At 40.2% G+C, this 27,582-nt stretch overlaps 2 protein-coding genes and 1 long non-coding RNA gene across 11 annotated transcripts in view; 1 reads left to right on the forward strand and 2 right to left on the reverse strand.

Annotated features, from left to right (window-relative positions):
• Positions 1-2,669: 2,669 nt before the first annotated feature.
• On the reverse strand, positions 2,670-14,520 carry MRS2 (magnesium transporter MRS2). Of its 2 annotated transcripts, none has more exons than XM_010708294.3 (10): positions 14,177-14,520; positions 13,041-13,077; positions 12,347-12,459; positions 11,818-11,991; positions 11,132-11,262; positions 10,327-10,443; positions 7,415-7,567; positions 6,425-6,542; positions 5,532-5,645; positions 2,670-4,612 (listed from the first exon to the last, which is right to left on the reverse strand). In XM_010708294.3, the coding sequence occupies exons 1-10, from the start codon at positions 14,456-14,458 to the stop codon at positions 4,502-4,504; spliced, it is 1,350 nt and encodes a 449-aa protein (XP_010706596.3). In that variant the 5' UTR covers positions 14,459-14,520; the 3' UTR covers positions 2,670-4,501. The 2 variants fall into 2 exon arrangements, with proteins under 2 accessions (XP_010706596.3, XP_085076231.1); XM_085220105.1 differs by having other exon boundaries at positions 12,347-12,496; positions 14,177-14,317.
• A 2,950-nt stretch (positions 14,521-17,470) lies between these two features.
• On the reverse strand, positions 17,471-20,759 carry LOC109366556 (uncharacterized). 2 transcript variants are annotated; one of them, XR_002112885.2, is made up of 3 exons: positions 20,660-20,759; positions 19,143-19,498; positions 17,471-17,663 (listed from the first exon to the last, which is right to left on the reverse strand). It is a non-coding gene; the product is annotated as an uncharacterized LOC109366556 (long non-coding RNA). The 2 variants fall into 2 exon arrangements; XR_014882246.1 differs by having other exon boundaries at positions 17,471-19,498.
• DCDC2 (doublecortin domain containing 2) overlaps positions 20,755-27,582 on the forward strand; it is a 54,684-nt gene continuing 47,856 nt past the window's right edge. For 2 of the 7 annotated variants that reach the window (XM_085220108.1, XM_085220110.1), the window contains exons 1-2: positions 20,755-21,568; positions 24,646-24,697. In XM_085220108.1, the coding sequence (XP_085076234.1) occupies positions 20,973-21,568; positions 24,646-24,697 (648 nt within the window). In that variant the 5' untranslated portion in view covers positions 20,755-20,972. The remainder of the gene's footprint in view (positions 21,569-24,645; positions 24,698-27,582) is intronic. The other 5 variants (XM_085220107.1, XM_085220109.1, XM_010708297.3 and 2 more) reach the window with 4 other exon arrangements.

The following is a 27,582-nucleotide window of genomic DNA, read 5'->3' on the forward strand; positions in this document are numbered from 1 at the left end:
GTTCCTCCTTAAGAGGTCTAAAATGATCATTCACATGGGTTTGGAGAGTAGGTGGTTGTTTGGTTTGCTTCACATTCCCTGTTACTCCTTGTTTGTGAAAGTCCAGGTGTAGACCTGGGTATAGCTCCATTTGGTCAGTCCTGTATGACTACCCAGGGTGTGCTTCACACAAAGGCTTTTCTCCAAAGCTTATGCCTTTCCTAGAAACTTATAATTTTGCTAAGGGGTATCGGGGTGCCTGTTTTACTTGTGTGACCAACCTGCAATCTACTTGACCTCCTTCTTGCCACTGCTCCTGGCCATGGCACAGGACTATAACCACCTTTTCAAGTTGCTCATCACTGGCTGTTGCATTTTGCAGATAATACATTCTCAGGCAGCTACTTTGCCACAGTCGGAACTGGTTTTAAAATCCAGACAGTTTAGATCAGTGAAGAGGAATTGAAGCTATTGATCTGGGACACAATCGAGAGTGCTTCCAAATTATTACATCAACATATTACTGAGGAACACATGGGATTGTTGTTGTCTAAGAATTAACCAGTGCAAAACCTTTTACGAATGTAAAACAGCGTTTGCATGAAATTAATCAAACTTGTGATGATCTCTGTCATACCAGTGAGAACAACAATGATGATGGGGTGAAGCTAACAGAATAGTAAAAGGAAGATGCAGTGCTGCTAATGCCCTTTCCCTGCTGAAGAGACTCTGCTCTGACAGATCAGCCCTTCCACTAGACTCAGGCAATTCCACTGGGGAGGGCTTTGGAGGACTTCCTCAGTTTTGTGCCATTATTTAAATATTGTTTTTTCTCCATGTTTTCTATCAAGAGGCACCAGTACAAAACCACTTCAGTTCCAAGAAGGTATTGGAAGGAGTCTCACCCCTTTCTTCTCTCCTGCTCATTCCAGTGCACATTGTAGACAAGAAAGGATGTTGCCTACCAAGTGATCTAATTAACCCAAGAGCTTCTGTGTAACGTAAATTGCTTTAAACAACTTTGCCTCCCTATTGTTGCTTTGGCTTATGCCTTCTTTATGTCAATCAATCACAGGCCAAAAGTTCTACTTTTTAATGAAATATTTGTTAATTCAAGTTGGCTTCAGCCTGGCAGCAGCTGTGTCCTTGGGCCTCTTGCTTCATTTCTCTTGGGCTCCAGGCTGGGGCCTATAGCTTCACTCCCCATATCAGTGGTTTCATGGATTGAGGGTCTACAGGGGCAGGGATAGGGTAATTTCCATGTGCATTCATTCCTAGCCTGGATGCAGGCTGTTTTTCTAGTGGCAGTAGAAAGTTTGTTTAGTGATTGAGTTCATTACAAGGGTCTGGTCTCCAAAAGTCATCTGCCTCATTTTGGTCTGATAAAATACGATCCCCTTTGGTTAGGGACACTCACCGTTTCACTCTGAACCAATTTCTGCCCACAGTTTTCCAGAAATTATCCAATGGAAGGACATCTCACAGGATGGTTCTAGTGGTATTTCTCAGGTTGCCTTGTTGAGGTCCAAGAGATCCTTCATAGATACTGCTCTAATAGCAGCACTTAGCATTTCCACTACACCCCCACATCCTGGCTGTGCCAATTTTTGTTGCAAGTGAATTATCTGAGCTTCTTGTAAGGTTAACAAAAATGACTTATTAATCAATATTTAATGGCATTCAAGTACTCTGCTAATTAATACACATCTAATAATTAAGCTAGCTTAACGTACACAAAATGTCACTTAAGCCTGATATACATCAATGTTGCATGCATATAGAAATGTAGCTTACCTTGTAAAAATCAAATGCAGGTTATGGTATCTCTCAATCTCTAGGAGTAACCTTGAGAGGCTGCTGCTGCTGTGCAGGAGAGCTCAATGGGCTCCAGTGGCTGCAAATATTTTATTGTTGCTGACTTGCAGCTTAACTTCTTCCTTCCACAGTCATGCAATACACGCCATTTTTTCTCTTTTCTATTTGTGTTTTCTCAACTATACCAGCTCAGCAAAGGAGTTCAGGTCCTTGACTCTACAATTTCACAAAGTTTGCCTGCAATTAGACTGTTCATCAGCAGCATCTGAGCCAGTACTGCCAGCAGGAGACTGATGAGTGCAACTGTCACAGGAATGTAAGCATTGTGATGGTTTGACTTACAAACCAATCAGTCTGAGTCAGTCATGCTGGGCAAATTAACTAGTGTGAGCAGCAGCAACACTTGACCTAGTACAGGTAAGCCAGTCTGAAAACTTTTTGGAGACTAAAATGAGCAGAAGACTAAATTTCGGTAGCCAATTTTGGCTGTATAAAGTATGTTGAGTAACTGTGTCACCTTCTGTACTGGTCAAGTTTGTGGTTTTCCTTGACAGAATCAAGAAGAAATAGCATGTAATTTACATTATTAGCATACTGTGATAAAGATAGGGATTCTAAGACATCAAAAGTTGCTTTCAAGATAGTAAGCATGGAGGAAGGGCAGCTATAAGCCAAAAAGAACTGGTAGATGACAATATGAAAGATTTTCTCTATCATCACAGTTGAGGTCCACACTAAGGGTGTAGCTCAGCTGAGTTCTCCTCAGAAGAAGGTAATGCAAGACTGATTAACTTCTAGGAAATACTTTCACACTCATGGCTGAAACTATTCAGAAACCCTTTTTTATGCTTTTAGGTAAAATTCCATGAGCATGATAACTTAGAATTGTGCTTTTATTGTTATTGCCTTCAGCTAACATTAACGTTGTACAGTGCAGGTTAACAGTGTGCATATTACCTATCAAAAAACTAGAGCACCAATATGTTATGCTATTAGTAACAACAATCCATAGATACAGGTGCATCTCCATTTTCTCTTCCTTGTCTCCTTGACAAACACAAGGTATTATTTTTGATTAACACAAGTCAGTGGAATAGCACAGATTTCTACAGGCCATACTTCAAGCATAACACATTTCAACTTATGTTCTTAGAATTCTCTCTCTGGAAGGTTCTCTTTAAAAAAAAATAATAAAAATGACAAGGCAAACATAAGCTTGATGTGTTCTGACATCTATTTTGGGAACCTTATTTACCAAATAGGAAAAATAACTATGCAACTGAGTTACTTCAAAATCTGCACTTCATGGAAGCAGTAACTGGATGCAACAGGGAGCACTGAACACAATACTTATCTACCAGATCTAGGGATAGTGCTGAGGCAAAATAAGCCCTGTGTTTACAAGGGCAGATTTTTTTTCCTTCTTTTATAAACAAAAACTGCTGATACCAATATATTCTGGAGTCAATATATTCTCCTGGCTTTATTTTTTCCTGTGTGTGATCTCTAAGTAATTTTATTGCATATTAATGCATTTTAGTTACTTGGATGGTATGAAAACCACTAAAAGTTTGTATATATCCATAAAGAGGACAGCAGTCAGTCAGTGCTTTGATTATGCTGTAAGTAGTTGTGCACAGGAAAAGGAGTCAACACATTATACAAGCTTGTATACAAATTGTATTATACATATACAAGCAAGGTACAAAATAGCCTATGATTACATGAGAAATTGCTCTATATGCAGAAGAAGGAAGGCCCGAATCCTGCTTTTTCTTCCTTATATGTTACTGAAGTTCAAAAGCCCAAACAAAACCCTAGACAGTTAGCAACCTGATTTGGAAAGATATTTTTACTTCCTTTACAGACTGACACAAGCCAGTAGAGAGCCATGTCCTCAAAGGACTCAAAGATGAATCCTAAGAAAAAACACAAATAGTGACAATAAGAATTTTACTTTCTCTTAGTCCAGCAGAGGACACAAGCTACGCTCACACATACTGAAACAGCAGCAGATAACAACTACAGTACACTTTGTTAATGGACCTGCTTTTCAGTTTGTTAAGAGTGCTCACAGTTTGGATTTAAATTGTTCAGTAATACCCACAGTCCGTCACGTTTCAAAGCTCACTTAAATTAAGATAAGCTGTATTATTTCTGGCTACTGGCAAATTTGAAGTAGTGCTTTACAAAGATGCACACGTGCTTTTGGCTTCTGAAAAAAATCAAATCACTTCATTCAGCAAAGCTTTAAAAATAAATAAATAAATAAATAAAAAGGACACTTTGGGGGTAGATTTTTCTTTGGTAGTTGAAGGCAGATTCCTAAACCTGCAGCTCAGAACCAGAGAACCTTTACTGATGAATGCTAACTGCTGTCATCCTTAAGCTGAGGATGCTGCTCTTTATGAAAACCCGTTACATGAAGAAGTGTTGGAAAGAAGTTTGAAGTAAATGTGTGATAAAGAAATCTAACAGAATGTACATGGGGTGGAGGCAAGGCTGCTGTGACAAGCATGTCACTGTTTTCACTTCAGTTTCCCTCTTTTTATGTGTGAGCATTAAAATAATCACCATATGTTTTTGGCACAAAATATGTATTAAATTAGCAAGTTTATAAATTCTTAACATTTTCAGGAAGAAAGAACAAATGAAAGTGTCCAAAGTTCACACTGTAACAATAAGTATCTCTTCATTCCTGCTGTTCCTATTGGTTTGCCAGTGTGCTTCTGCTCAGTCCAAAAGTTTCTGCTTTAAGGCTGTTCTTTATCTCCACTCTTCGAGCTGCTGGTTGGGATTTTTTCAAAACTGCAGGAACCTAAGCAAGATATAAAATAGTCTACGATTACATGAGAAATTGCTCTATATGCAGGAGAAGGAAATCAAGAGAGGCCTGAATCCTGCTTTTCTTCCCATTTTCAGTAGGGATGTGACAGATACTGTTCTTTCAGAACATTTCTGCAAGACAGTACACACTGCAGTTGGTTTTGAGCAATGCTTTCAAATCCACTGATACTCTAATCACAATTATTAGAGAGTAGAATATAGACAGACAATACAGTCTGCTAACTTTTGGCAGCAAAGAATAGCGAACAAGGAAAATTACTCATACAATTATTTTTTTTCTCTGATGACTGCCTCCTTGGAAATCTTCATACATCTTGGTGACATATGGCTCTGTGATGCCATTAGCACAAATGGCAAGGACAGCTGCCTTGCATGTGAAAAGCTACTGCAAATTTCTAAGCATCGGGACATCAGAACCACAGCACCATCCTTCAGAAAGGTGTAGCAGCTAGTACTTGTCCTTATCTTCCTTTTATCTTCATCTCTTATGAGAAAGGGATCACAGATCCAGTGTTAGCATGGAGGTGAGAGGAGGAGAGCAGCATCCCTTATGTTCCCCACTAAGAAGAGACTGCTGCAGCAGCTGGGAAGGCAGGTTATGGCTGCTTCTCCCATAATCCTCAGCTTCCCTCAGGTTCCTACACAGAAGTAAATAAGGAATCTCTCAAAAGCCTGCAATATCTTACTGCTCAGATATACTGCACTAGTACTAGGCTTTCCACCTCATTCACTCCAACCAGGGAGAACCTTTTTCATCGAGTCAAGGAAGAAAGACCTAGCTTCACTCCTCACAAGCTCTATGATTCACCCCACCACAACCGCACGTTTCCTCCTTTAGAGATGAATTGCATACACACTCTGAAGCAGAAATCCTAAGCAACCACACATACATGAGGAGGTAATGAAGGTTCCAGGTGCCGCCCGAGAAAAGAAAGCAAACGCCGCCATATCAGGCCACTTCCCAGGAACATAATCCCAGTCACCAGCCAAAAGATTCTGGGGTCCTAAAAGCAGAACGATACCATTAGTAACATAATTCTCGCTTCAGAAAAAGAATTATCCAAAGAAAATCTCTCACTTCCCACCAGTGTTCTTCTCCTTTATGTGAGGAAAGTGGTAAACTATCCTAAATAGCCAAAACAAAAAAGGAAAAAACAAAGAAGGGCTGTTTCATAGCAAACCTATTTGGGAATCAACCCAATGTATTTTTTTATTATCTAATGCAGCTTTCCTTCCCTCACTTTGGAGTTTGGAATTTCAACCATTTCTATTTAATATATTTGGAAAAGAAGAGGTCTTTGTAGTTTTCCTGTTGTTTTTTTAACATCTCTTTTCAAACAGCTCATACAATTGCAAATACTATCCCCAGTCTGGGAATAGCCACGTAACTGACAGTAAAGCATTTCCCTCTGGTGTGATGGGATGCCTTGATTATTTGCCAGACAGGAAAGCTAAGCTGGGCTCTTCAGAAGCAAAGGCAATTGTTAAAGAAACCTGAACACTGTTTTATAGTCAGTCTGTATTTAAACATACTTTTATTGTTTCTTTTCCTTAGATACAGACAAAAAAGCCTGTAATATGGTGCTACAAGCCATGAAATAATTTGCTAACAGTGCATGACTGCACTAACATGAATTACTGTCTTAAAATACCTTATTTTGCACACTGACATAAATCTGGAGCTTTATCTGTGGCAAAAATTGAGTCTTACTGAATGTAAAACGCACTATAAAAGCAGGGAATGAATTTTATGTCACTGATAAAAGCAACACTCATTCCTTACCTCTTCAAGAGATGACTCCAAGTTCATACCAAATGCAACTCCTATGAGTCCAAAGAGTGAAAGAGAGAAAGTCCCCATAGTCAGCTGCAAATTCAGTCTCATCATCACATTACGGTGGCTAAAGAAGGAAGAAATATCTGTAAGGGGAATCCAGAAATTATCTGCTGCATAAATTCTTAAATTCCATACAGCACGTATCAAAAATAAACAACAAAAAGACATGCTGAAATTAAGCTGCACAGCATCAAATCATGAAATGAAAGTATAAGGAGGCTTCCACTTTGACACTGCTGCATCAGTACACCTCTAATACAGAAAGTTGTGTAACCATCAGCATACTTTCTGACATCACTTGCTTCTTAGAGGTACATGCACAGAATAACAGTAAAACTCCAAGGAACTCTTTCTTTCCCTCAGTACCAGTTGGCTGAAATTTATGTGAGTATTCACAGTCAACAAAAGCTTTGTTATTTTGCAAGTTAATATGCTTACAAAGAAGCAGAATAAGTAAATGTTGCAGACTATAATGTTAAGCCTGTTCTGAGGAATTCCATTTTCAACTCTACCCATAAAGAATTTCCATGGCTTCCTGATGCAGCATCCACCAATTATTTCTACAGATAACTCCTCAGTAAAGAGGAGAAAGATATCAAAAACTAACCTCAGATACAATGTGGCATGCACATCCAAATGCAAGCTACAATTATTTATCAGTTAAAAACTAATACGTAGTAAACACTGTAACACAGAGAAAGAAATAGAATCATTCATTCTTGAATCACTGCTTAAGGTGATAATGCAACTTGGACTGCACATCTGAGTAGCCCAGACAGACTCTTATTTCAATATCAATTTCAGTTCTGCTTACTGTGAGTCCATTCAAACCCTCACAAAAATGGAATTCTCCAGCCTTCGGCAGTGATTTGAGAAAGAACAGGCAGCCTTAAGTTCTGTTCAGCTTTTGTCAGTCCAACAGACAGCACAACTAACCTGTCCAGGTTGATAAATATTATACTTTCGGAATCATCAATCAGTACTCTGAGCTCACGAGCTTCATTTGCAAGATCTTCTGCCTGCCTGTAATAGTTCTCCAGCAGCAACTCCATTTCTTCTGCATGGTCAATCCCAGATGTGCTCTCCTCACTGAAAAATAATTCATATTTTTCTAGTTAGACACGTGTTGTACCAGAGTGTATTATCAGTCATTAAGATAAGACCCATTAAAGAGTAGTGAGCAACAGTCAAAAGTGCTATCTGACACCAGACCTCAAAATCCAAATTTTTAAGCTGAGAAAGAAGCCTCCACTAATATGTACAGCATAAAATGCTTTCCCACCTCCCATCAGCTGATCAGTACAGGCAGTCAGTTGTTTTGAGTTAGCATTTGATGTGCTCAGGGCATGTACAACAACATGAAATCTAACTTTTTCGTATATAAAGTTATGAAGCGCTGACATTTTTGAAAGGAGATAATTTCTTGGTGCAAGTTAATGGTAAAGGATGTGATTTGGGTATGCATTCAAACAATTTAGTTGTAAACTGTTTTAGCTATACGTAGTAACTATTGCACAACATTCTTGTATGAAGCTGCCTATAAAGGTGAGTGTCAAGTAAATGATGCTGCTCTCTTAAGTGAAGTCTGAGTGACTTTGATGTTACTGTATGGTCTAGGATATGGGAGTCCAGCCTACTGACATATCTGGGCCACACTGAGTGAATAGGAACTGCCTTGGGCCACATACAAAACATATAGTGTAGTTAATGTATATAAGTGACACAATATCATTTTCTTTTTCTTTTTTTATTGTTATTAAAATATTTAAAAAGAAGGCAACAAAAACATAAAAGTAACAAGTTGGACACATATGGTTTAGAATGCTAAGGCAGCAGCCTTCTCTAGAACAGATACAGAAGTTTATGGTGGTGTGCTGGATTCTTTACCATGTAAACAAAAGCTCAGGTACCCAAGATCCAGATGAGACCAGAAATTAGCAGAAAAGCCAGGAAGGTATTTCACCTTCTTTTTAACCTTTGTGGAATGGCTTCTTTTCTCTAAAGAGACTAAACTTCCTAAACAATCTTTTTCTGGCATTGTTGACACTCTGAAATGGTTTTCCAAGAAAGTCAGTGGTGTATCTTAAGAATCAACAACTTAAGCTCCCTGGGGACCTTTAACAGGGCCCCTTGTATCTCACTTAAGAAGCAGAAATCTTAAGTTAGCCAGGCTGATTGCAAAGTCCTACAGAACTAGAGGGTCTTTTATCTCATGCAGAGGAGCTAGGTTGGGGATCTGAAAGCCTCAGAATACTATCTGCTGTATTACAGATTCATTTCAAGCTCCTATTTGATGAGTATCTTTATACTGGTTCATCTGTGTGTGCAAAAAAGAAAACAATAGCCATAAAAACTTGAAAACAAATGCCATCTGATCTGCTTTCAGAAATTAGACTCCACCTGTCTCATAAATCTTTGACACACTGCTGTTCCTCACAAAAAGGTAAGATGTTTGCCTCATCTTTTCCTTCTGGGCTCAGCTCATCATTCCTGTTGCAAATGACCTCTGATGGCACCAACATGCCTACTATGCATGTTCCTTCAGACCTCCTCAGATAAGCTTCTTGATTTCATCACAGATCACAAATCCTTTCTGTCCTGGGGTCAAAAGAGCTGTCCACACACTGCCAGGCTGCATGCAGAGACACTGTTCTGGACAGTATTTGCAAGTGTGCCTTATGCATGAACTGTCTCACAACATCCTGCTGCATGGCTCCAGCACTCTTCACAACCTCACATCACCTCTTGTAGACTCATTCAGTGGCCACATCTTGCAGAAAGTACTTCACCTTTCTCCTTACTTGAGAGTGCAAGGTGACCTTAGTATCTCTTCTTGGTGTTCCCTACACATTTTGACTATGAGATAGTCATATGAAGGCCAAACAAGGGCTGATAGCAAAAGGCAAGACAAAGACTTAGGAACAGCCTGGAATTCAGAGCCATTCCAGCAGATGCATCACAAGTGCAAAACACATCCCACTTCCAGGATACCAGTTTTCTATCGCACGTTTAGACTAAGCTCTGCAGGGCAAGAAACTTTCCTGATCTCACACAGTACTGTGTGAACAGTATCAATATATCCACATGCAATGTGGTTAGGCAGAAGCATTATTCAGCAGTTTCTCCAAGGACGTGAAAGGTATTTTTCATTGTCTACTTAAAAAGATAATGTCTACGTTCAAGATCTAAAAACTGTTCAGCCCATAACAGTGGAATCTGACACACGCTGTCTTCTTCCTTTTCAGTTTTTGTTAAAGCGACTCGTGCTGCTGCTGATCTGTGTCATCCTTCATGAGGACTTGAGAGGGTGCAAGCTGTGTGTGTGCATTTTTCCTGAAATGCTGCTCTTAGGAGCATTTACACAATCATCAAGATCACCCTGAGGCTTCCCTCATGCAAGTTCTGCTAATGAGCAATAAGCTGCAAGCAAGGTGTTCAGAACCCTCCTAACAAAAGAACTGACCTGCTCAAGACAAGTTTTAAAAACTTGTTTAAAAGCTTTGTTTTGTTGGTGAAATCAAAGACAATTCTCTCAGAACTAGTTCATTTGTACTGAAAAATAAAATCTGCTTTTTCTTCTTCTGCCATCCTGCCCACATCCCACATACTGGATGGACTGGCCTGCTATGTCACGAGCTATTTGAAACTATGCTACTGCAGCTCTTTTCCAAAATGGTGGATAACCATTTGTGAATTGGCAAACATTAGGGCTTGAAGAAAATAAAGAAGTTTTTTTTCTTTCTTTTTTTTTTTTTTTTTTTTTGGAGGTGAACATTCAGATCACTATTCAAGTTCTCCTTAAGCAAAGCACACTTTTTCAAAATTATCTGGTTTCATAATATACATACAATACTTGTGGATCAGTCCATTTAGACAGACAGAGCTCTTCAATTAATTCTTCTTCATCTAAGATCTCCAGAATTGTTTCTTTGAAAACTTTAAGGTCTGTTTCCAGTTCTGATAAGCTGAAGAAAGAATGGGCAGAAGGTCAGTAATCCCACTGGCACCAACACACAGAGGTCATTTTTAGAAGAGTCTGACAGCACCCTTGCCAGTCTGAATACTCAGGGAAGAGTTCTTTGGATGGTTTAGAGCTGCTCTAAAAGACTTTTTAGAGACCATACGTTCAGCAGTGGCAGCGATCTGAGAACCAGAGAGCTACAAACACAGCTGAAAGAGATTCAGCTGTTTTTTCCCCAATATATTTAAAAGAAAAAAAAAAAAAGAGCACTCTGTGAGCAAGTAGGAAGTGGATATTTGCACTGACCACACATAAATAAAAATTGCTAATTCTTAAAGATACCAGTGAACTAGTATTAGTAACCATAAAGCACAGAACGAATGGCTAGCTGGTTTTACACTATGGGGGTTACAATGCCATTTTGTTTTATTAGGTGTTATTTTGTTCTCTTACACTTTATTTTGTTGTATTAGGTGTGTTACTTAAGAAGCTCGACTGTATTTCTGACAAACCAGAATAGATTTCCTGTTTTTCCCCATATCACTAAGTATTTCCTATATCGTTTTTCACATTTACAAGATGCACACCACAGCATTACAGTAAGCTATGAAATTCATAATAGATATCATTTTTCTAATATTTTGCATATCATTTTCTATGGTCACCTTCTAATCTCTGCATAGCTTATTTACCTCTTGCCATTTTGCAGGAGAATGTGGAGTTTACTCCTATCCACAGACAAAAGCTTGGGGTCCACTAGAGCTTCCAGTGTCTCAAGGATCTGAGGCTGCAAAGTATTAAGTCTCCCTTGCAGTCTGCTGATCTAGATAACAACATGATCCTTCATAAGAATTAAAGCAATCCCTTTAGAGTGGCTTGGGCAACTGGCTCAACTGTCTAAACACAGAATTCACAGTAATTGGCAATTAATACAATCTACTTTCAAAGGCAATACTTGCTGCACGGATTTCACTTGCAGTTTTATCTAGAAATACCACATTACTGTTAGCTAGCATAGATTCTAAAGGTAGCTTGAACTCATTGCCCAAGGAGCCGTCAGTGCTTCTGCATAACATTCTATTTCAACTATAGCACGTCCTTAGAAAGGTACTCTAATTAGCTCTTTGTTTTTCCACGCCATGACGAAGCTATTGCATCCATGTCCAAGTTGCTCCCTCAATGAACTTTTCAATTAGCACTTTTTAGAGGAGGAAATGGAAATATACAAAACCCTAAAAAACACAACACCCCCAGTGACCTACAATAAGCATGGAATACATACAGAATTAAAGATGTATAAATATTAACATAAGAAGAAAATCAACGTCTTTCCTATGAAGCAAAAGCTTCAACACAACTTAAAATGCAGATAGCTCACCCGGTACTGCAGTATTGCTTCTATGGCTCGGAATTCAAAGGGCAGGGAATATGTAACTAGTTGACCTTCCCCAGACAGCTGAGATGTTAGTTCATTGAAGAGCCAATGTTCCAGATTTAAATTACGATAATCGAGTATCAGAAGAAACTCCGGTGTTATGACAGCCTTCAAGAACTGAAAAAAAAAAAAAACAGAATACATGTAGAAGTTTGGGGAAAAAAAAAAAAAAACCCTCTGAAGATTTCAAGTCTCCTTATTATGTAATCTAGACTTAGATAAAGGCACTCTTCGAACACCTTTTCAGGCAGAGAAATAACAGAATCTCACTAACAGCGAGCTCCCAGTGCACTCCAGATTGTTCAAATCAACTCTGCACTGATGGGGTACGGTCAACGAGGCAGAGCTCCAAAGACACATTTGCTGTTGGATTACACATCACAGAAAGCTGCTACAAAAAGAATTGCATAAGGATATGCAAAGCAAAGCTAAGATGGTTCAAGTTTACGCTGGGTTACAGAGAAATCATTACCTCCATTCTCATGATGATCCTGTTGTTCCTAGTTGCAATGCTCATAAGGTGCTGAAATCTTAGATCTCGAGCTTGAAGACCCAGTTCCTGGTATAATTCTGTCTTCTTCTTCTCTGTCATAAAAATAGTTTTATATGAAGCATGTATGCCCTGAAATTGCATTTTAATCTGTTAGTCCCACAAAACAAAAAAAAGCTGTGCAATCTTTAAAACCCTTTTCATCCCACTGATTCCTCAATGAAATTTATTTTTTATGAAGTTCAGAAAATTGTATCTTGAGCGGAAAGAGAAAAATTATAGATGTAAGTAAAGAAGAATGCCACAATCATTAATATGGCATCAGAAGCGAAGTGGTTGGTTTGTGAAAGCATAAGTAATTCCATAGGGGGGGAAACAGCAGAAAAGGAATAGGAAAGTAGCAAGCTGGTTAAACAGCAGAAAAACAAAGAATGACCTTCCTAGGATGGATCATATGCATTACTTTCAATATGTTAATTAAAAATATACAAATATTGAAATGATGAAGATGCTATGAAAATCTACAGAAGGAAGCAAAACAGAGGAAGCACTGAAACACACCAAAAAATAAACAGTGAAGTAGCTTGAATGTGATTTTCGACCCAGCCCAGATACTTAACTGAGTTTTAAGCAAGAAGAAAGAAGAAAAAAAAAAGAAAACACAATGAAAACTCACCAAAAAAGGTAGCATTTCCCTCTTTGTCAAGCTTCATCTAGAGGAGTGGAAAAAAGGGGAAAATACGCTATGAAGAATAACTAACTTTTTATATTTTTCTGTACTGTTCATCTCAGCTAAGACTTTGCAGCCACACATTGCACTGTGTTTGTGCACAAAACAAGTTTGTATGAGGACCTTTACACGCAAACCTTGGGAAGGTGGCAATTTACAGAGGATCAGACATGCTTCAGCATAAAAGGGCACCTTACATTTTGGATTATTATACTCAAGGAAATAGCAAGAGATGCTTTAAAAAAAATTAAACGTGACATTTAATAAATAAAGAAGAAGACAAATGTGGTAGCCAGGCCTTATGTCTATGCCAAGCGTTGCATTCAATTAGCATCCCTCTCAGCATTTCTCATTCAGCTTATTCATTTCAGACTTTTACCTCCCGGCAAAATTATTTTAATGAAAAAATTAAAGCTTAATTATAGCTTGTTCTCTTGCTTATAAGCCACACAGCTTAATTCCTTATTAGTGGCTTCAGAAATAAAACTTCCACGACCAAAACACTCCTAAGCACACACTCCAGCACAGCTGCAATACAAATTACACAGCCACACGGATCCATATGCATGGATCTCTCAGAATGACTGCATAGGAGCCCTTGCCTATGCAAATTGAAAATAGCTGTCTCATTTTGAGAAGCTTGTTTGTCCCCAAGCCTTTGGTTAGGCTTACAGTTAACGTGGCACAGGAACAACATTTGTGAAAGCCACCAATAAGCCTCAACAATAACGGCAGTACTTCTTAAGGGCTTATCTGACTTGACAAATAAGGCAAGAGAACTTCCAGCAAACGCTTTCTCTTGGAATTCCATGATGAAACCACAGCTGGTCCTCAAATCAGAAAACAGCTCAAAGCAACCGGAACATCACAGAACCACGGAATGCACTGAGCTGGAAGGGACACAAGGACCATCCCATCCAAGCCCTGAGCTGGAAGGGACACAAGGACCATCCCATCCAAGCCCTGAGCTGGAAGGGACACAAGGACCATCCCATCCAACCCAACAGACCACTCAAACCCTACGCCTAAACGCGTTGCCCAAACGTTTCCGCACCTCGCAGTACTTTTGCTAGTGTACTTACCACTGCAAACACAGGAGATACGCTGGCTAAGGTGGCTTGAGAGGCTTCCGTAGTGAAATGCCGGTAAAGTTTACCTACAGACAGACAAGCCGTTCCGCTGCCAGCACTGCCGGAACCCGGCACAGCCTGCTTCACCCGCCGCCGCTCACCAGCCCAACGCAGCCGCCGAGCGCCCGGCGGCGCGGCAGCCCGCAGAGCCCGGCCGTAGCCCAACAGCAGCCCCGGGGCGGCCCGCAGGCGGGACCAGCCGCGGGGTCGAAGCGGCAGCACGGCGCGCAGCATGGACGCACCGCGCCGCCACAACGCGGCCCGACCCGGCTCCTTGTGCGCAGCCGCAGCCGGGCTGCTCTGGGCGGAGCGAGCTCTACGGCGGCTCAGCGGTGCGGAACGGCGTGCCAGAGGAGGCATTGCGATTGCATTTTTGGTGTGCTTGTGTGTCTGAGATACAGAGACAGCCTGGTTAGATGGGGTTACGGAATCACAGGATCGTAGAATGGTCTGGGTTGAAAAGGAGCACAATGCTCATCCAGTTCCAACCCCCTGCTATGTGCAGGGTCACCAACCAGCAGACCAGGCTGCCCAGAGCCACATCCAGCCTGGCCTTGAATGCCTCCAGGGATGGGGCATCCACAGCCTCCTTGGGCAACCTGTTCCAGTGCCTCACCACCCTCTGGGTGAAAAACTTCCTCCTAATATCTAACCTAAACCTCCCCTGTCTCAGTTTAAAACCATTCCCCCTTGTCCTACCACTATCCACCCTCATTAATCAGCCATTCCCCCTCCTGTTTATACACTCTGTTGGAAATATCCAAATAATTTTCTAGGTCTGTATCTCTGATAAAGCAGATTTTATTCACAATTGCAATGGCAGGCCTCCTGCAAGCAGGAGCGCACCCAGAAAACAGAGTTACATCTTTTATTCCCTATTCCCCAACGCTTATCTCTTTCTCCCCCAGTTCCTCATTGGCTGAGTACTTTAGGTTCACAATCTTCTCGATGCTTCACTAAACATGGAAACACTGGACAAACATAAGTTTTTGCTGCCTAAGCGTAGATCTGTAGTTAATTAATTAACTTATTCTACACTTGATCATTATTTTGCATATCAGCTTGCCCTTCTTTCCACAAAGATGAGCTTGGGAGAAAGACAGGGGAGTATCTTGGTGCCTGCCTGTCACATCCCAACCTTCTCACGGAGTGAGACACTTCGGCCTTGTGTAGAGGCTCTAGCATTTTTGATGTTTGCTAAATCTGGTTTTCTTTTGCTGGGAGTTTCTTATCCTAACAGAACAACTCTACAACATGTTTTCTAATCCCTAACACTATACTCGCATTGTTTGGAACATTTAACAACTATTACAGTTTTGCAAGAAAGAATTAATCACATAATTCAGTAATAATGTTTCTAAACCATGCCACTACCATATATAGTATCTTACTTCTTAGATCAACTGTTTCTAAGGATAAGTTACAGAATACAAATGCATTATATTCTACTTCTTCAAACCAATTGCACTTTTTAATATCAAATGCAGAAACAACATTCCATTCCCACAACTCCCTCCTAGTACTGGAAGGTCACAATGAGATCTCCCCAGAGCCTTCTCTTCTCCAAGTTAAACAATCCCAGTTCCCTCAACCTTTCCTCATAGGAGAGCTGCTCCAGCCCTCTGATCATCTTAGTGGCCTTACAGCTTCGTTAGTAGCACAGCAGCTTCTCTCAGACACGTGGTACATTAGGGAAGTTGGATGGAAGTGACCTGAGGGCAGGCACCAGGCCCTCTTTTTCTTCTCCAGGCCCCGATTCCACCACTGTGTGTGTGTGTCCATAAACATGCTAACATGAGCATGTGTTCAATGTTCAGTAATGTAACATATGGAATTACGCATGCCTTGCACAAAGATAAATGACTGAACAAGGAAGTAATTCAATAAAAACCTTTTTTACTTGTTACATACAGCTTATATGTGTAGGCTGAGGCTAATATAATCTTTCAGTTTTAGGGCAAGGATACCTGAACGCAAATGTTGGCACCTATATGCTGCATGAAAACACTGAAATCCAGTAAACTGGTATTTCAGCTTTAGTTTTGGTTAACCACAGCAGGTGGCAGTATGCACAAAATTAACTTAATACTCTCAGATGTGAGAGATGCTCAAACTAGACAAAACTTGGAAGTGCCAGACAGCACAGAAAATGCTGCAGGAGAGCAAGGAACTAACATGTACCTTTGCTGGCAACTACTTGTGGCTTCTGTAAACTGGGTATGTTTAGAATGTAAAAGATAGGGAAACATCTGAAGAATATCAGACATTTACGTTTAATGAATTTGCAATAAGTCTGACCCAGCTGATCACAGAATCACAGAATTGTAGGGGTTGGAAGGGACCTCCAGAGATCATCGAGTCCAGCCCCCCTGCCAAAGCAGGTTCCTACACAGTACTCAGTAAACAGGGGAAAATATATAATCTGCTTGTTTTCCTTTGTTCATCTGCTATCCTTCTGCCTTCACAACAGAACTGTTGAAAATAAGATGAAATAAATTCACAGCAAATACGTATCGATGTGAATTCTGACATGTATGATGAAATAGGCAAAAGTACCATTAAGGATTGGTATTGAATCTCACTATATCTGTGTTAGGTAGTCGTCATCAAAACTATCCGAAAGAGCAGACAATAGCTAGATATCATCCCTTATTTTTAGAGGCGAAGGCAATGTGTAGGTATGAAGTGGCAGCCAGGGATGTGTTCTGAAGCACAGAGACAGTGTCTAATTGTACATCCCTCCTAGAGATTTACAACTGCTTTCAGGCCTAAATAGCCATGAGCCACTGGTTACTTCTGTTGTATGCATGTGTCAGTTATCTGGTGTCTCCTGTGGTGCTAAACTCTGGGAGGAATATTCTATTTTATCATCATTAAAAAAATAAATAGAACAAGTCATCTGCTGTTTGTGGGACAAATGAGCACAGCTATCGTCTATTTATCTTGAATGAGGGGATAGCTCTTGCAGAGGTTTGTTCAGCCATGAAATTGCCATCCAAAACACAAGACATTTGTAAGATTGAATTATTTGAGCAACTAGTTCCACTGCCAGGTGAATGTCACTGCAGAAGTGAGGGACCGATCTGACAGAAGCTGGGGGAGAAAATACAGAAATACCAAAGAAACAGAGACACCAAAGAAAAGTACGCAGAGAAGGAAATCATAGATATCATCAGAAAAGTTTCTAAAAATCTGTGTTGAGAACTTTTTGGTAAAATTATGGCAGAAAGAGATACAGGCTACCTCCCATTTTTATTATTATTTTTTTTTTATTGGTTCTGCGTTCAAAGAAGTAAAAATTTATACATTTAATTAGTCTTATTTGCAAAGGTGTGCCAGAAGCTGTTATCCGTTTCTTCGCCTGACTTGATGATCTTTGAGGTCCTTTTCAACACAGCCCTTCTGTGATTCTGTGATTCTAAGAAGCACTCGTAGGAGACTATTTTGTTCATGTTAAAAAAAAAAAATAAATAAATAACAGATTAATCAAAAATCATGCGTTTGCTTCCAGACAGTAGATTTGTGTCTGGTGGATGTTTTGTGTTGCTACATCAGAATATGATTACAGAGAGAGAAAAGGAAACACCTCAAGGGAAAATTAAATACATCATAATCATACTTAGAGTAATTTTAGGTGAAAGAATCAGGAGTATTCAGCTGATAATCTCAGGTGCCTGGATCGGGGTTAACTGTTGTAAACACACTGAGGATTCTTTGCCCAGAAAGCTTCTTGACTTTGCTTTCTTTACTGTAAAAAGGACTAGATGAAGGGTGTTTCTTACGTTTCTCCCAATTTATGCTATCCATCTGGAATTTATTTTTCCACAGAGAAACCATTTCCTTGTGTACTCTAAGGGCTTCCAAATCCTTTTCATTGTGTAACCCCTCTCCATCTCCTCTGCCTCAAGAACACTCTTAGAAAAGACTTGTGTCATCAAAAGAAGCAGCTTAAATTGTGAACTTCTAATTCCTTTTTTTTAGCAAAAATAATTGATACTGGCATTCTAAGTGGCTTTTGTTCTGGCAGTTCTATAATACACACAGGTAAAATTGCTCTGACATGGGTTTTAAAATTTACAGCTGCATCAGATTTGTATTTCTTCCATGTAGTGTGTGCATGAAAGTTGAACCACCTGGTGTTTGTGTGTCTTAAGCTGTCAGTGCAGACAACCCAGTTACTCTTGAATTACAAACAGCAGCTGCTATTGGTTAGTCTGATTTTCAGATAAGCTGGACAAAGTCGTAATTATTATATGTAATTCTTAGCATGCTGTACAACAGAACAAGCTGACATTCATTCCCAGTGTTTAGAAACGTAATCCTTTCTCTTACAGTACACTGTCAACCTTTTCTTTGGGACTAGGACACATTTATGCCTCCAAGACCTCACGTTTTGCAGTTATGGAACCCTTCAGTCAGGATCATGCACCAAGTTGCAAATCTCTCCTGGTCCAGGCACAGCAGAGATCTCAAGGTGTTTTGCTGCAGGAAAAGGGACCTTGATGCTATGTCCCCATGCCACAGCTCATCACAGGGGGATACTTAATTGCCATCTACAGAAGTGATTGTAGCTTGCCTGGCCATATGTAAAGAGCAATAGTATTTTGAAGTAACAGAGGTATCCTAATGAGTGCAAGAGGAAATTACTCTGGCACAAAATAGCAGGCAGTTGACGTAACACTACATGACTGCAGAACAGTGTGAAGACCATCAGCTCTTCTGTTTTTGACACAGAAGTAAAGCACGTTTTTAATACAAATTTTAATTTCAGGGAGCAATAGGTGATTTGTTACATGGTACCAAAACAAGGATTCTATATGCCTGGATCTCCCCTTTATTAACTAGAAGAAAGCCAGCAGGGACTGGAGAAATTTAACTGTTAACCAATAACATTAGTAGCATATTTGACTTCACTCACCCTGAAATTGCTCTTTTTGTAATGGTTAACTACCCTGTCGTAACTTCACAGCAGGAGGGTAATTTCCCCATCATAGGAGGCAAGATAAAAAGAATGAAAAATTCCTGCCAGCACCTGTGTTGAAATCTACTTTGAAAAAAATGATCATCATCAACACTAAACAGTTCCAGGCAAGAAGTCTAAAGCAGTTTTGGCCTTGCAAAAATTACTGGGGAAAAGGAGATGATGTTAAAGCAATTCAGATTGAATTTAAAGCATTTTCTGTTTATCTTCTGCCAAGTTTTACGGTTCCTTGTATCCAAGATGTGGCGAAGGTCTGGGGGAGCTGAACTCTTTGCATTTCATTGTGCAGTTTCCTGGACAAACAAAGCAGATAGCGTTAGAAAGTACAGCGGAAAGTCACGCATGCCTGAGGTGTTTTCAAGAAAAGAAAAATAATCTGTGGTCGAAAATGGTTTGATCAACTGAAAGACTCTTTAGTTCATTAAATAAGTCTGTGAGATTTTGTCTATTGCTTCTCTATTTTATTCTATTGATTTATTTGTGTAAAAAATGAATAAATTTGTGCCCAAGGATATCTTCATGATTTTCATGCTACTACTCTGTGTTCACAGTCTTTTGAATTTGAGCTTGCTTTAGTGGGGCAAGCCAGCTCTGAATCTCATTAACCAAAGTTATCCAGAGAGAACTGCAGGTTTGGACCAGCTCAGTGGCATTAGCTCTTGCAATAGAGCTCTTATTCTTAAGAGAACAAATTACATCTGAATTGTTCAGCCGAAGAATGATCAGAGTATTGAAAAGCTTTTAAATATTTCCAGAATGCAAATAGCTAAATTAATTTATTCAATTACTAAATGAGTGCAATATAATTTTGGCTACTTACCTATTTTGATCATTCAGAATGGTAGGATGGGAGAAAAGCACCCAAACAATAAAAGTAACGTTCACATATCATCTCATAAAGACATTCAGAGGGCATCGTGTGAGTAGGTACATAAAAATAAACAAAGAAACTAATAAGCTGACTGTGTATAGATACCAAAAGCTTGGGTCATCCAAAAGCTTGATTTTTGATATCAATAATCTTCCTTCCTTCCTTCCTTCCTTCCTTCCTTCCTTCCTTCCTTCCTCCCTCCCTCCCTCCCTCCCTCCCTTCCACCTTTCCACCCTTCCTTCCTTCCTTCCTTCCACCCTTCCTTCCTTCCTTCCTTCCTTCCTTCCTTCCTTCCTTCCTACCTTCCTTCCTCCCTCCCTCCCTCCCTCCCTTCCACCCTTCCTTCCTTCCTTCCACCCTTCCTTCCTTCCACCCTTCCTTCCTTCCTCCCTCCCTCCCCCCCCCCCCCGCCCCATCAAAATCATGACCAAACTTCATTTCTGAATTGCAGCCAACTTAAGCAGCATAGTGAGACAAGGATTCACTTTTCAGACGGGACTTTATATAGTAAGAAGGGAAGTAAGAATGGAACAAATGGTGGTAGATACGAGTTTTCAGTGTTTTGCCTGCTTTGTGCACGGACCATCCCAGGCAGACAAAGTCGTTCCCTCCGCCCTGTGTCCTCACGTCCCTCTCCCCGCCTCTGGGCACCGACTTCTCCGCTTTCTCCTTCTCCCGGCCACCGCCTGATGAATAATTCAGAAGGATTTGTGCTCGCTGCACGCCTGTCCTGCTCGTGGTGGTGTTGACTCTGGGCTCTGTCTGCTCTCACCGAAGAGGCTGTGGTCTGGCCGAGCAGGGAGGAGAATGGCAGACGCAGGATGAAGTTCCCAAAGGGAGCCGGCGTTTCGTGATGGCAAAGCTACGGGACGAAAAGACCACGGAGGGCCATAGGGATGCTCCCAGCCGTTTGGGATACACCTCCGTGCAGTCTGTCACCATCTGCACGAACCTCCCTGAGCACCAGTGCGGCAAGATCTGGTTTCCTAGGAGGAGCCGCTCCTGGGGAGGCTGAGCAGAGCCGTGCTGGGAGCCCACAGGACGCTGTGATCCCTCCCCGCCTTTGCCTGTGGGAGGTGGGCCCTGGTGCCGGGCCTTGCTGTGGGCTCCCCCACAGGCGGGCAGTTCACAGTGCGGTGCTCCGGACAGACAGGTGCAAGCAGTGCCCCGGGCGGCTTTGGCTACGCAGAACACCGAGCATGACTAATCCCGGCACCAAGGGGTCATTCCTCTCACAGCCGATGGTGAAAAGCGTGCTGGTATATCGCAACGGGGATCCTTTCTTTCCAGGACGTCGCATTGTCATCAACGAGAAGAAAGTGTCCAATTTTGAAGTCTTTCTGAAAGAGGTGACCGGTGGGGTGAAGGCACCTTTTGGAGCTGTGCGTAACATCTATACGCCTCGGGCTGGGCACCGTGTCCGGCAGCTGGAGGAGCTGCAGAGTGGAGAGCAGTATGTGGCTGGTGGCAGGGAAGCCTTCAAGAAACTCAAGTGAGTGGCTGAAAAGTAACTTAGCATTTATACCCAACCCCGAACATCAGCATTTCAGACCCCTCTCCCCTTCTCCTGCCACCCCTTATTAGCCATTGCTCAAAAACAGACTAAAAGAAGGTATTTGTGACAGAAAATACTGCAAAAGAGCTTCAGAGCTGAACCGTAGAACAGCTGCAGTTTTCATCAGTCACACAGGGGCATCTCCCTGACACAGCAATAGAAAGGGAGAAGCAGCCCTTTAACCCTCAGGACATGCTGCATCAGCACGGTGTGATGGATGTGCTTTGCTGAGGGACAAGTGTCTGTGTTTGTGATGGGTGATGTTAGGAAGGAAGCTCCAGAAAGGAGGAGTGTTGACAGAACCGTGGTGACAGCCTTGTTAGGAATTTAATTACCAACACTTCCTTTCTTGCTTATTTTTAAAAGATCTCATTCTATTCACATCTCCATCCATTCTATTCATATGGGGTAAGCACATAGCCTTTTTCTGGACAGAATAACCAAGTCTCTGCTGCCATTTAAAAGATGACTGCTTTTTTTTCCTCTGCTGGGATACCAAGAATTAGGCTGACATTTTATCTGTTTTTGACTGGAAATCTGAGCTTTTTATGTGCACTTTCTGAGTGGAACCACCAGGTTCTTAATTCTGGCAATGAATTCCACTGTCTCAACTGCCTAATTATATGCTTTGTTCTGTCTCTGTGGGCATTAATCCTCCAGCTGACTTGAAAAATATCTCAAAATTAACAGCCCCTTTCTTTGAGTGGTTGGGAATTCCCATGATAAACTACCTGCTTCATGGACCCTTGCTTGTCTTGATCAGGTACCACTGAGGAATCTGCATTTTTCAGGAGAGCTCAGTATGTTTCAAAATGAAGCTCTGTGTTTAATGAACAGGGTTTCTTTCAGCACACTTACCATTTTTGTCACCGTCTGCTTCAAGAGACTGATTGATATTTCTTGTGCTTCAGTGGCAAAGCAAGAGAGAAAGATGTATGACAGGCCAAATAGAAGTCCCTTTTCCATGTCAAATATATTGCTGCGCACTCAAGAAAGAGCTATCATGTCTTTTGGTATTAAATTTTGTGGTCCCATGAGTGGCTTAACATTGTTGTCAGCACATCTTGTTTCACCTTCCCATACGTGTTGTGTTTTCCATAGGCTAAAAGTAAGTAACTGTTTTCTTTAGTATGTGCTGTGTAGAGGATTGGGTGCCTCAGATTGAGTTTTGGTGGAAATAGGCATTTATTTTTGTTATTTCATTTTTCATGATTAGAATTTTGTGGAGAGAGTTTTCAGACCTTTGTGGCTGCAACACGTAACAGGATACCTAAATATTTGAGGTCAACAAAGAGAATACTTCCAGAAAAGGTGAATTTGGACTCAGTAAAAGCAGGCTGTGCTGTATATACACATCCCTTGAGAGTATGCTGTGCTTCCTGTGGGAAGGATGGTCTGGATGACCATTCCATTTCCTTGTTCACTATTGTTATGTGTTTATACAGTGCTGTAAAAGTAGGGCAGTGGTTTTACTAGCATTATTTAAGGCAGGCTGGAGGGGTCTGGTTCTTAACTAGATTGTAGACAGAAGGGTAATTAGGGGGACTGACTTAGCCAGGCAAGTCAGAGGACAGGGAAGTCAATTGGAAGGGATGTTCTGGAAGAAACTGAGAGAATTAGAGAACAGAGTGTATTTGTGTTTGTCTCATGGGCAAAGATAAAACAGTTGCAGCTGTGGGAGACAAAACTTCTATCCTAAGGGATCTGACTCTGGTCTTACAGCAGCAAGAACTATGTAAATTTTTAACTGTTTATTTTTTCCTTTGCAGTGATGCTTGTTGGCTTAATTCATTGTTACAATAGACTAAGCAGGGCTGAACTTTGAAATAAAGACTTGTGGGGCAGCTGTGTGCAGGAGTGTAATGGAAAGTAACCAAGGAAAGCAGGAGGAGCTGGAAGTGTCAGCACTCAACTTCAAGTGGCACATCTGTTACTCCACAGATGCCCAGTAACCAGATCCAAATCTTTCTTCCCTATCTTCAGTGATTAGCTTAACTGCTTTCACCTTTAGCACATGAACTTCTGCCATTCCAAGCCTGGAATTGTAACATCTTGAAATGCATTATTCTGGAGTGCCTCGTGCTACAGCAGTGACAACACTGTGAGCCAGAAACAACCTGAGGTCCTGCAGCTGCTGTGAGCTGCATTCATGAGAAAAGGCCAGCTCACGAGGCTTTTGCAGTGCTGGACTGGAGCTGGTGCAGTCTGGGTACCTGGGTAACTGTTCAGCCAGTTTAAGGGTAACACATGCTTGGAGACGTATTTAATTCCTTTTTTTTGGTAGGGTAACATGTAGCTAGACTACCGCTGTGTGTTTTAATTGATGCTTTTGTGCTAATGCAGCAGGGAATACTTCAGCGGAGTGCAGTGATGTTCAAATGTTTGTGGGTTGTTTTTTTGTTTGTTTGTTTCTTTTTTGTTTCTTTTTTTTTTTTGTGATTGGATTTTGTTTATTAATAATTGTGAAGATACTCTTACTGTGCCATGATAAGTCAGGACAAAATGTTTTCACATGTGTCTGAGACCAGCTGAAACACAAGTTGTGTGGAGCCTTTCAAATTAGCCAGTGCACTGGTTAAACTTGAGTATTGAGAGAGGCTTTAAATGTATCAGGATTTACTGTGAGAATCTAGGAGGCAAGATGGCAACTCTGGTAACTAGAAAACTCTGCTAAACTATTAAATATATAAACTATTAAATATATTGTGCTATATTTATTGATATTATTATTTATCCATCTTTCCAACAAGTAGGTTCTGATGGTCTGTACCAAGTGCCAGTGGTTGACTTGAAGTTAGATGGATACTTCTCCCTTACATTTGGTATTCACCCAAAGGGCTAGCTTGTAGGTTTATATTAATGCTCCTTCATTAAAATCTTGACTTAGTTACTATTTATATTACTGCCTGGAGGCATGGCAAATTTTAAGAGCTTCAGTGTTAAAAAATGTAAAATATCTGTATTCTGTAGGTTAGATGCTTCTGTAAATAATCAGTACTGATTTTCTTCCACAGCTATTTGGACATAGGAGAAACAAAGAAAAAGCCTGCTGAAGTCAATAATGAGGTAGGTTGTCTGAAATATCTCAGAAGTAAACCTGCAGTTAGTATTAGTGACGTGTCTGAGTTTTTAATATTTATTATGTTCAGAAATAATACTCTTATCCACCATTCTGAACATAATATTTCAATGATAATTACTCTGATTACTCTGAACATGATGTACTGAACTGACAGTCTTCCATTCTGCTTTTTGAATTGCCATATCCACTCCTAAACTATCAGGAAAGAAAATTGCATGGTATCATTACTGGTCTTCAATCAGAATAAGATGTTGGTACTGTGAACTTCCAGAATTTTGGACAAGAAAATTTTCTTCCAAACATTATATTTTCTCTAAAAAAGAGACTTTTTGGATTGAAAAACCAGATTTAGTTGAAATGCTTTTTCCAGTCACTGCCAGTGACAATTGCAAACTTCTAATGAGTTCTAGCCCAGATCTTCCAAATTCACCTTTTTCTTTTGAACAGTTATGCTATTAACACAACTGCAGGCTTCTAAAAACTTAACGTGAGTTTTTGAGGTATGTGGCTCTGTATTTCATATTTTACTTTTTAATTCTGTACATGGATAGCAGTGATCCACAACATTTGAATTTCAGCTTTTGCCTGACAAGAAGCATCAGCTCACAAATGTTTCCATTTCTTCTGTCTTGCCAAGTTTCTAGCACTTTAGTGATTTGTATAGCAGATGTCTCGAGACATCTTGTGCTAGAAGCCCTTCAGAGAAGATGTATTGCCACAGTGATACTTGCTGTGATATTTTGACACGTCTTATTCAGAGGCAGTGAAATACAATACATGCATTTTATAAATTATAGTATCTTTGTAAGCCATCTTTGTTTGCAATTTTCCTTTTTTTCTTTTTTTTCCAAATGGGCAAAGTCAACAGGAAGATCAAATTCAACAGGGGGTCAGAGGTTTGATTTACAAGAACCATATAAATTTGCTCTTAGCTGGATTTTTTTGTTCCTCAGTTCGTTTATATATGCAATTAACCAGAACATTGTAGATAGAGCTCTGTTGCTTTTGTGCCATTATTTGTGTCGCCTCGTTGTTAAGGTATTTAACAAAGAAAATAGATCAGTTAAAAGGAATAAGGAAAAAATAATTAAACACTGATGAATCAGCAAGGTATGTATACACCTCAGTTGCTGAGCTGTATATAAAAACAAGTAATATGTCTACACGTTTACACTGTCTAAACTTTCTGGTATCTTTTGTCCATAAATTCCATTTTTTACTACAACATTTTCTTATTTCAGTCCTGGGTCTCTTTTGATCAACCTTTGTGAATCTTGTGGAAACTATTTAATTCTTGCAAGGCAGGCAGAATCAAATCAACTTGAGCTGTGATCTTTGTAACAGATCATATTAGTTTTTTCCAGAGAGAAAAGGTTTTTACAACAACAATATTGAACTCATCTGAACCTTTAACGCATAAAAATATTTCTGGACATAAAAACAAAAATAAAAAAACAACCAACCAACCATTAGATTTATGACCAGTCCTTGCTAATTTTCTTCTGAACACCCAAATGTGTGAACAGTACCATAGTTTGTGTAAAACAGTGTCTAGCTGAAAATGATTCTTACATGTCCAGGATGAAAAGAAGATAACTTGAGAAAATTGCTTCTGATTGTGTCTGAGAATGTGGTGGATTGCATTCACTATTTTGTGCAAGTCCCATTGATAGTGTGCATTGTGACTGACTTCAAATGTCCCTTGATGAGAAAGCATCCTCTTAACCAAGTTCTGATATTAGAAGTTAGCAGGACAACCACAAGGCTGCCATATTAAGGCTTGTTTTAAAGCTGATGAAATTGCTGCAAATCCTTAGAAGATTCTGAATATAACAGAAATTCTAAGCACGTGGAGAAATATTTGCAGAAGTTGTTCCTTCTGTTTACAGTTGCACGTTTGAGGAGAGAGGCTTCTTCTGTATTCAGTGCTCACTGTGCATTATCTGAGCTTTTCCAGCCATCTTGAGGAAAACCAGTATAAACCATCCATTATGCCAACTGTCTTTCCTCCTGCCTGGCTCAGTTTGCAGTCTCTGTGGTCTCTGTGAAGAGTTTAGCCCTCCATGTTAAGTTTAACTTTATGTTATTGATTTATTTGAGGAGTCCTAAAAATGAAATGAAACCTGATAATGTTTTACAGATTTTTATCTGGACTTATGAATAGTACCATTATTTTTTTGGCCCCTAATCATTTAATTCTAGAAATGAACTTTCACAGGTCAGTAGCTGAAGTTTTAATGCCTAAATAGATTTTTGCTAAAATGATTTGAGGAAGCAAGTTCTGTTTGCACATATTTTTTTCAAACATGCGTTTTGAAATCAAAAATCTGCCTGTGTTTTAGCACAAAGACTAGGAGAAGTATTGCTACATTTTCCTTTTGATTCTGCTGCATTTGCATCAGCAAACAAATAAATCATGTTTTTCCATGAAGCTTTGTAAGAACCTTTGATACAAGCCCACAGGAATGTTTTGCTTTCAAAAGGCAGTATTTCAGATTGAGTTTCAAAAATAAAATCCTCCCAGTTTGTTTCATTAGAAAAAAGAAATCTACATATATGCAAATTATGAGAAAATTTTTTTGCTCCAGCCTGCTAGAACTGTAAAGTGAAACTTTGTTCTGTGTTATTCCTGAATGCTGATGGTGCATCCAGAATTGAGGCAGGAGCTTTACTGGTGTTGTTGCCCCCAGGAGGAGATGGTCTTGAATCTATTAGCACTGGTTTTATTATACAACCTAAACTTATAAAAGACAGATGTCAAGATGATGGGGCCAGACTTTTTTTCAGTAGCACTCAGAGATAGGACAAGGGGCAATGGGAACAAACTGGAACACAAGAAGTTCCATCTAAATACAAGAAACAGCCCTGC

Source organism: Meleagris gallopavo, chromosome 3, assembly GCF_905368555.1.
Source record: "Meleagris gallopavo chromosome 3, MGAL_WU_HG_1.1, whole genome shotgun sequence".
Lineage (NCBI taxonomy): Eukaryota > Metazoa > Chordata > Aves > Galliformes > Phasianidae > Meleagris > Meleagris gallopavo.

Excerpts from the sequence above, each read along its gene's own strand:
- MRS2 (XM_010708294.3), bottom strand. The coding sequence starts at position 14,458 with ATGCTGCGCGCCGTGCTGCCGCTTCGACCCCGCGGCTGGTCCCGCCTG. Across the intron at positions 13,078-14,176 it reads TATCTCCTGTGTTTGCAGTG|ATGAAGCTTGACAAAGAGGG; the intron begins GTAAGTACACTA and ends CCACTCCTCTAG. Across the intron at positions 5,646-6,424 it reads TGGAGTCATCTCTTGAAGAG|GACCCCAGAATCTTTTGGCT; the intron begins GTAAGGAATGAG and ends TTCTGCTTTTAG.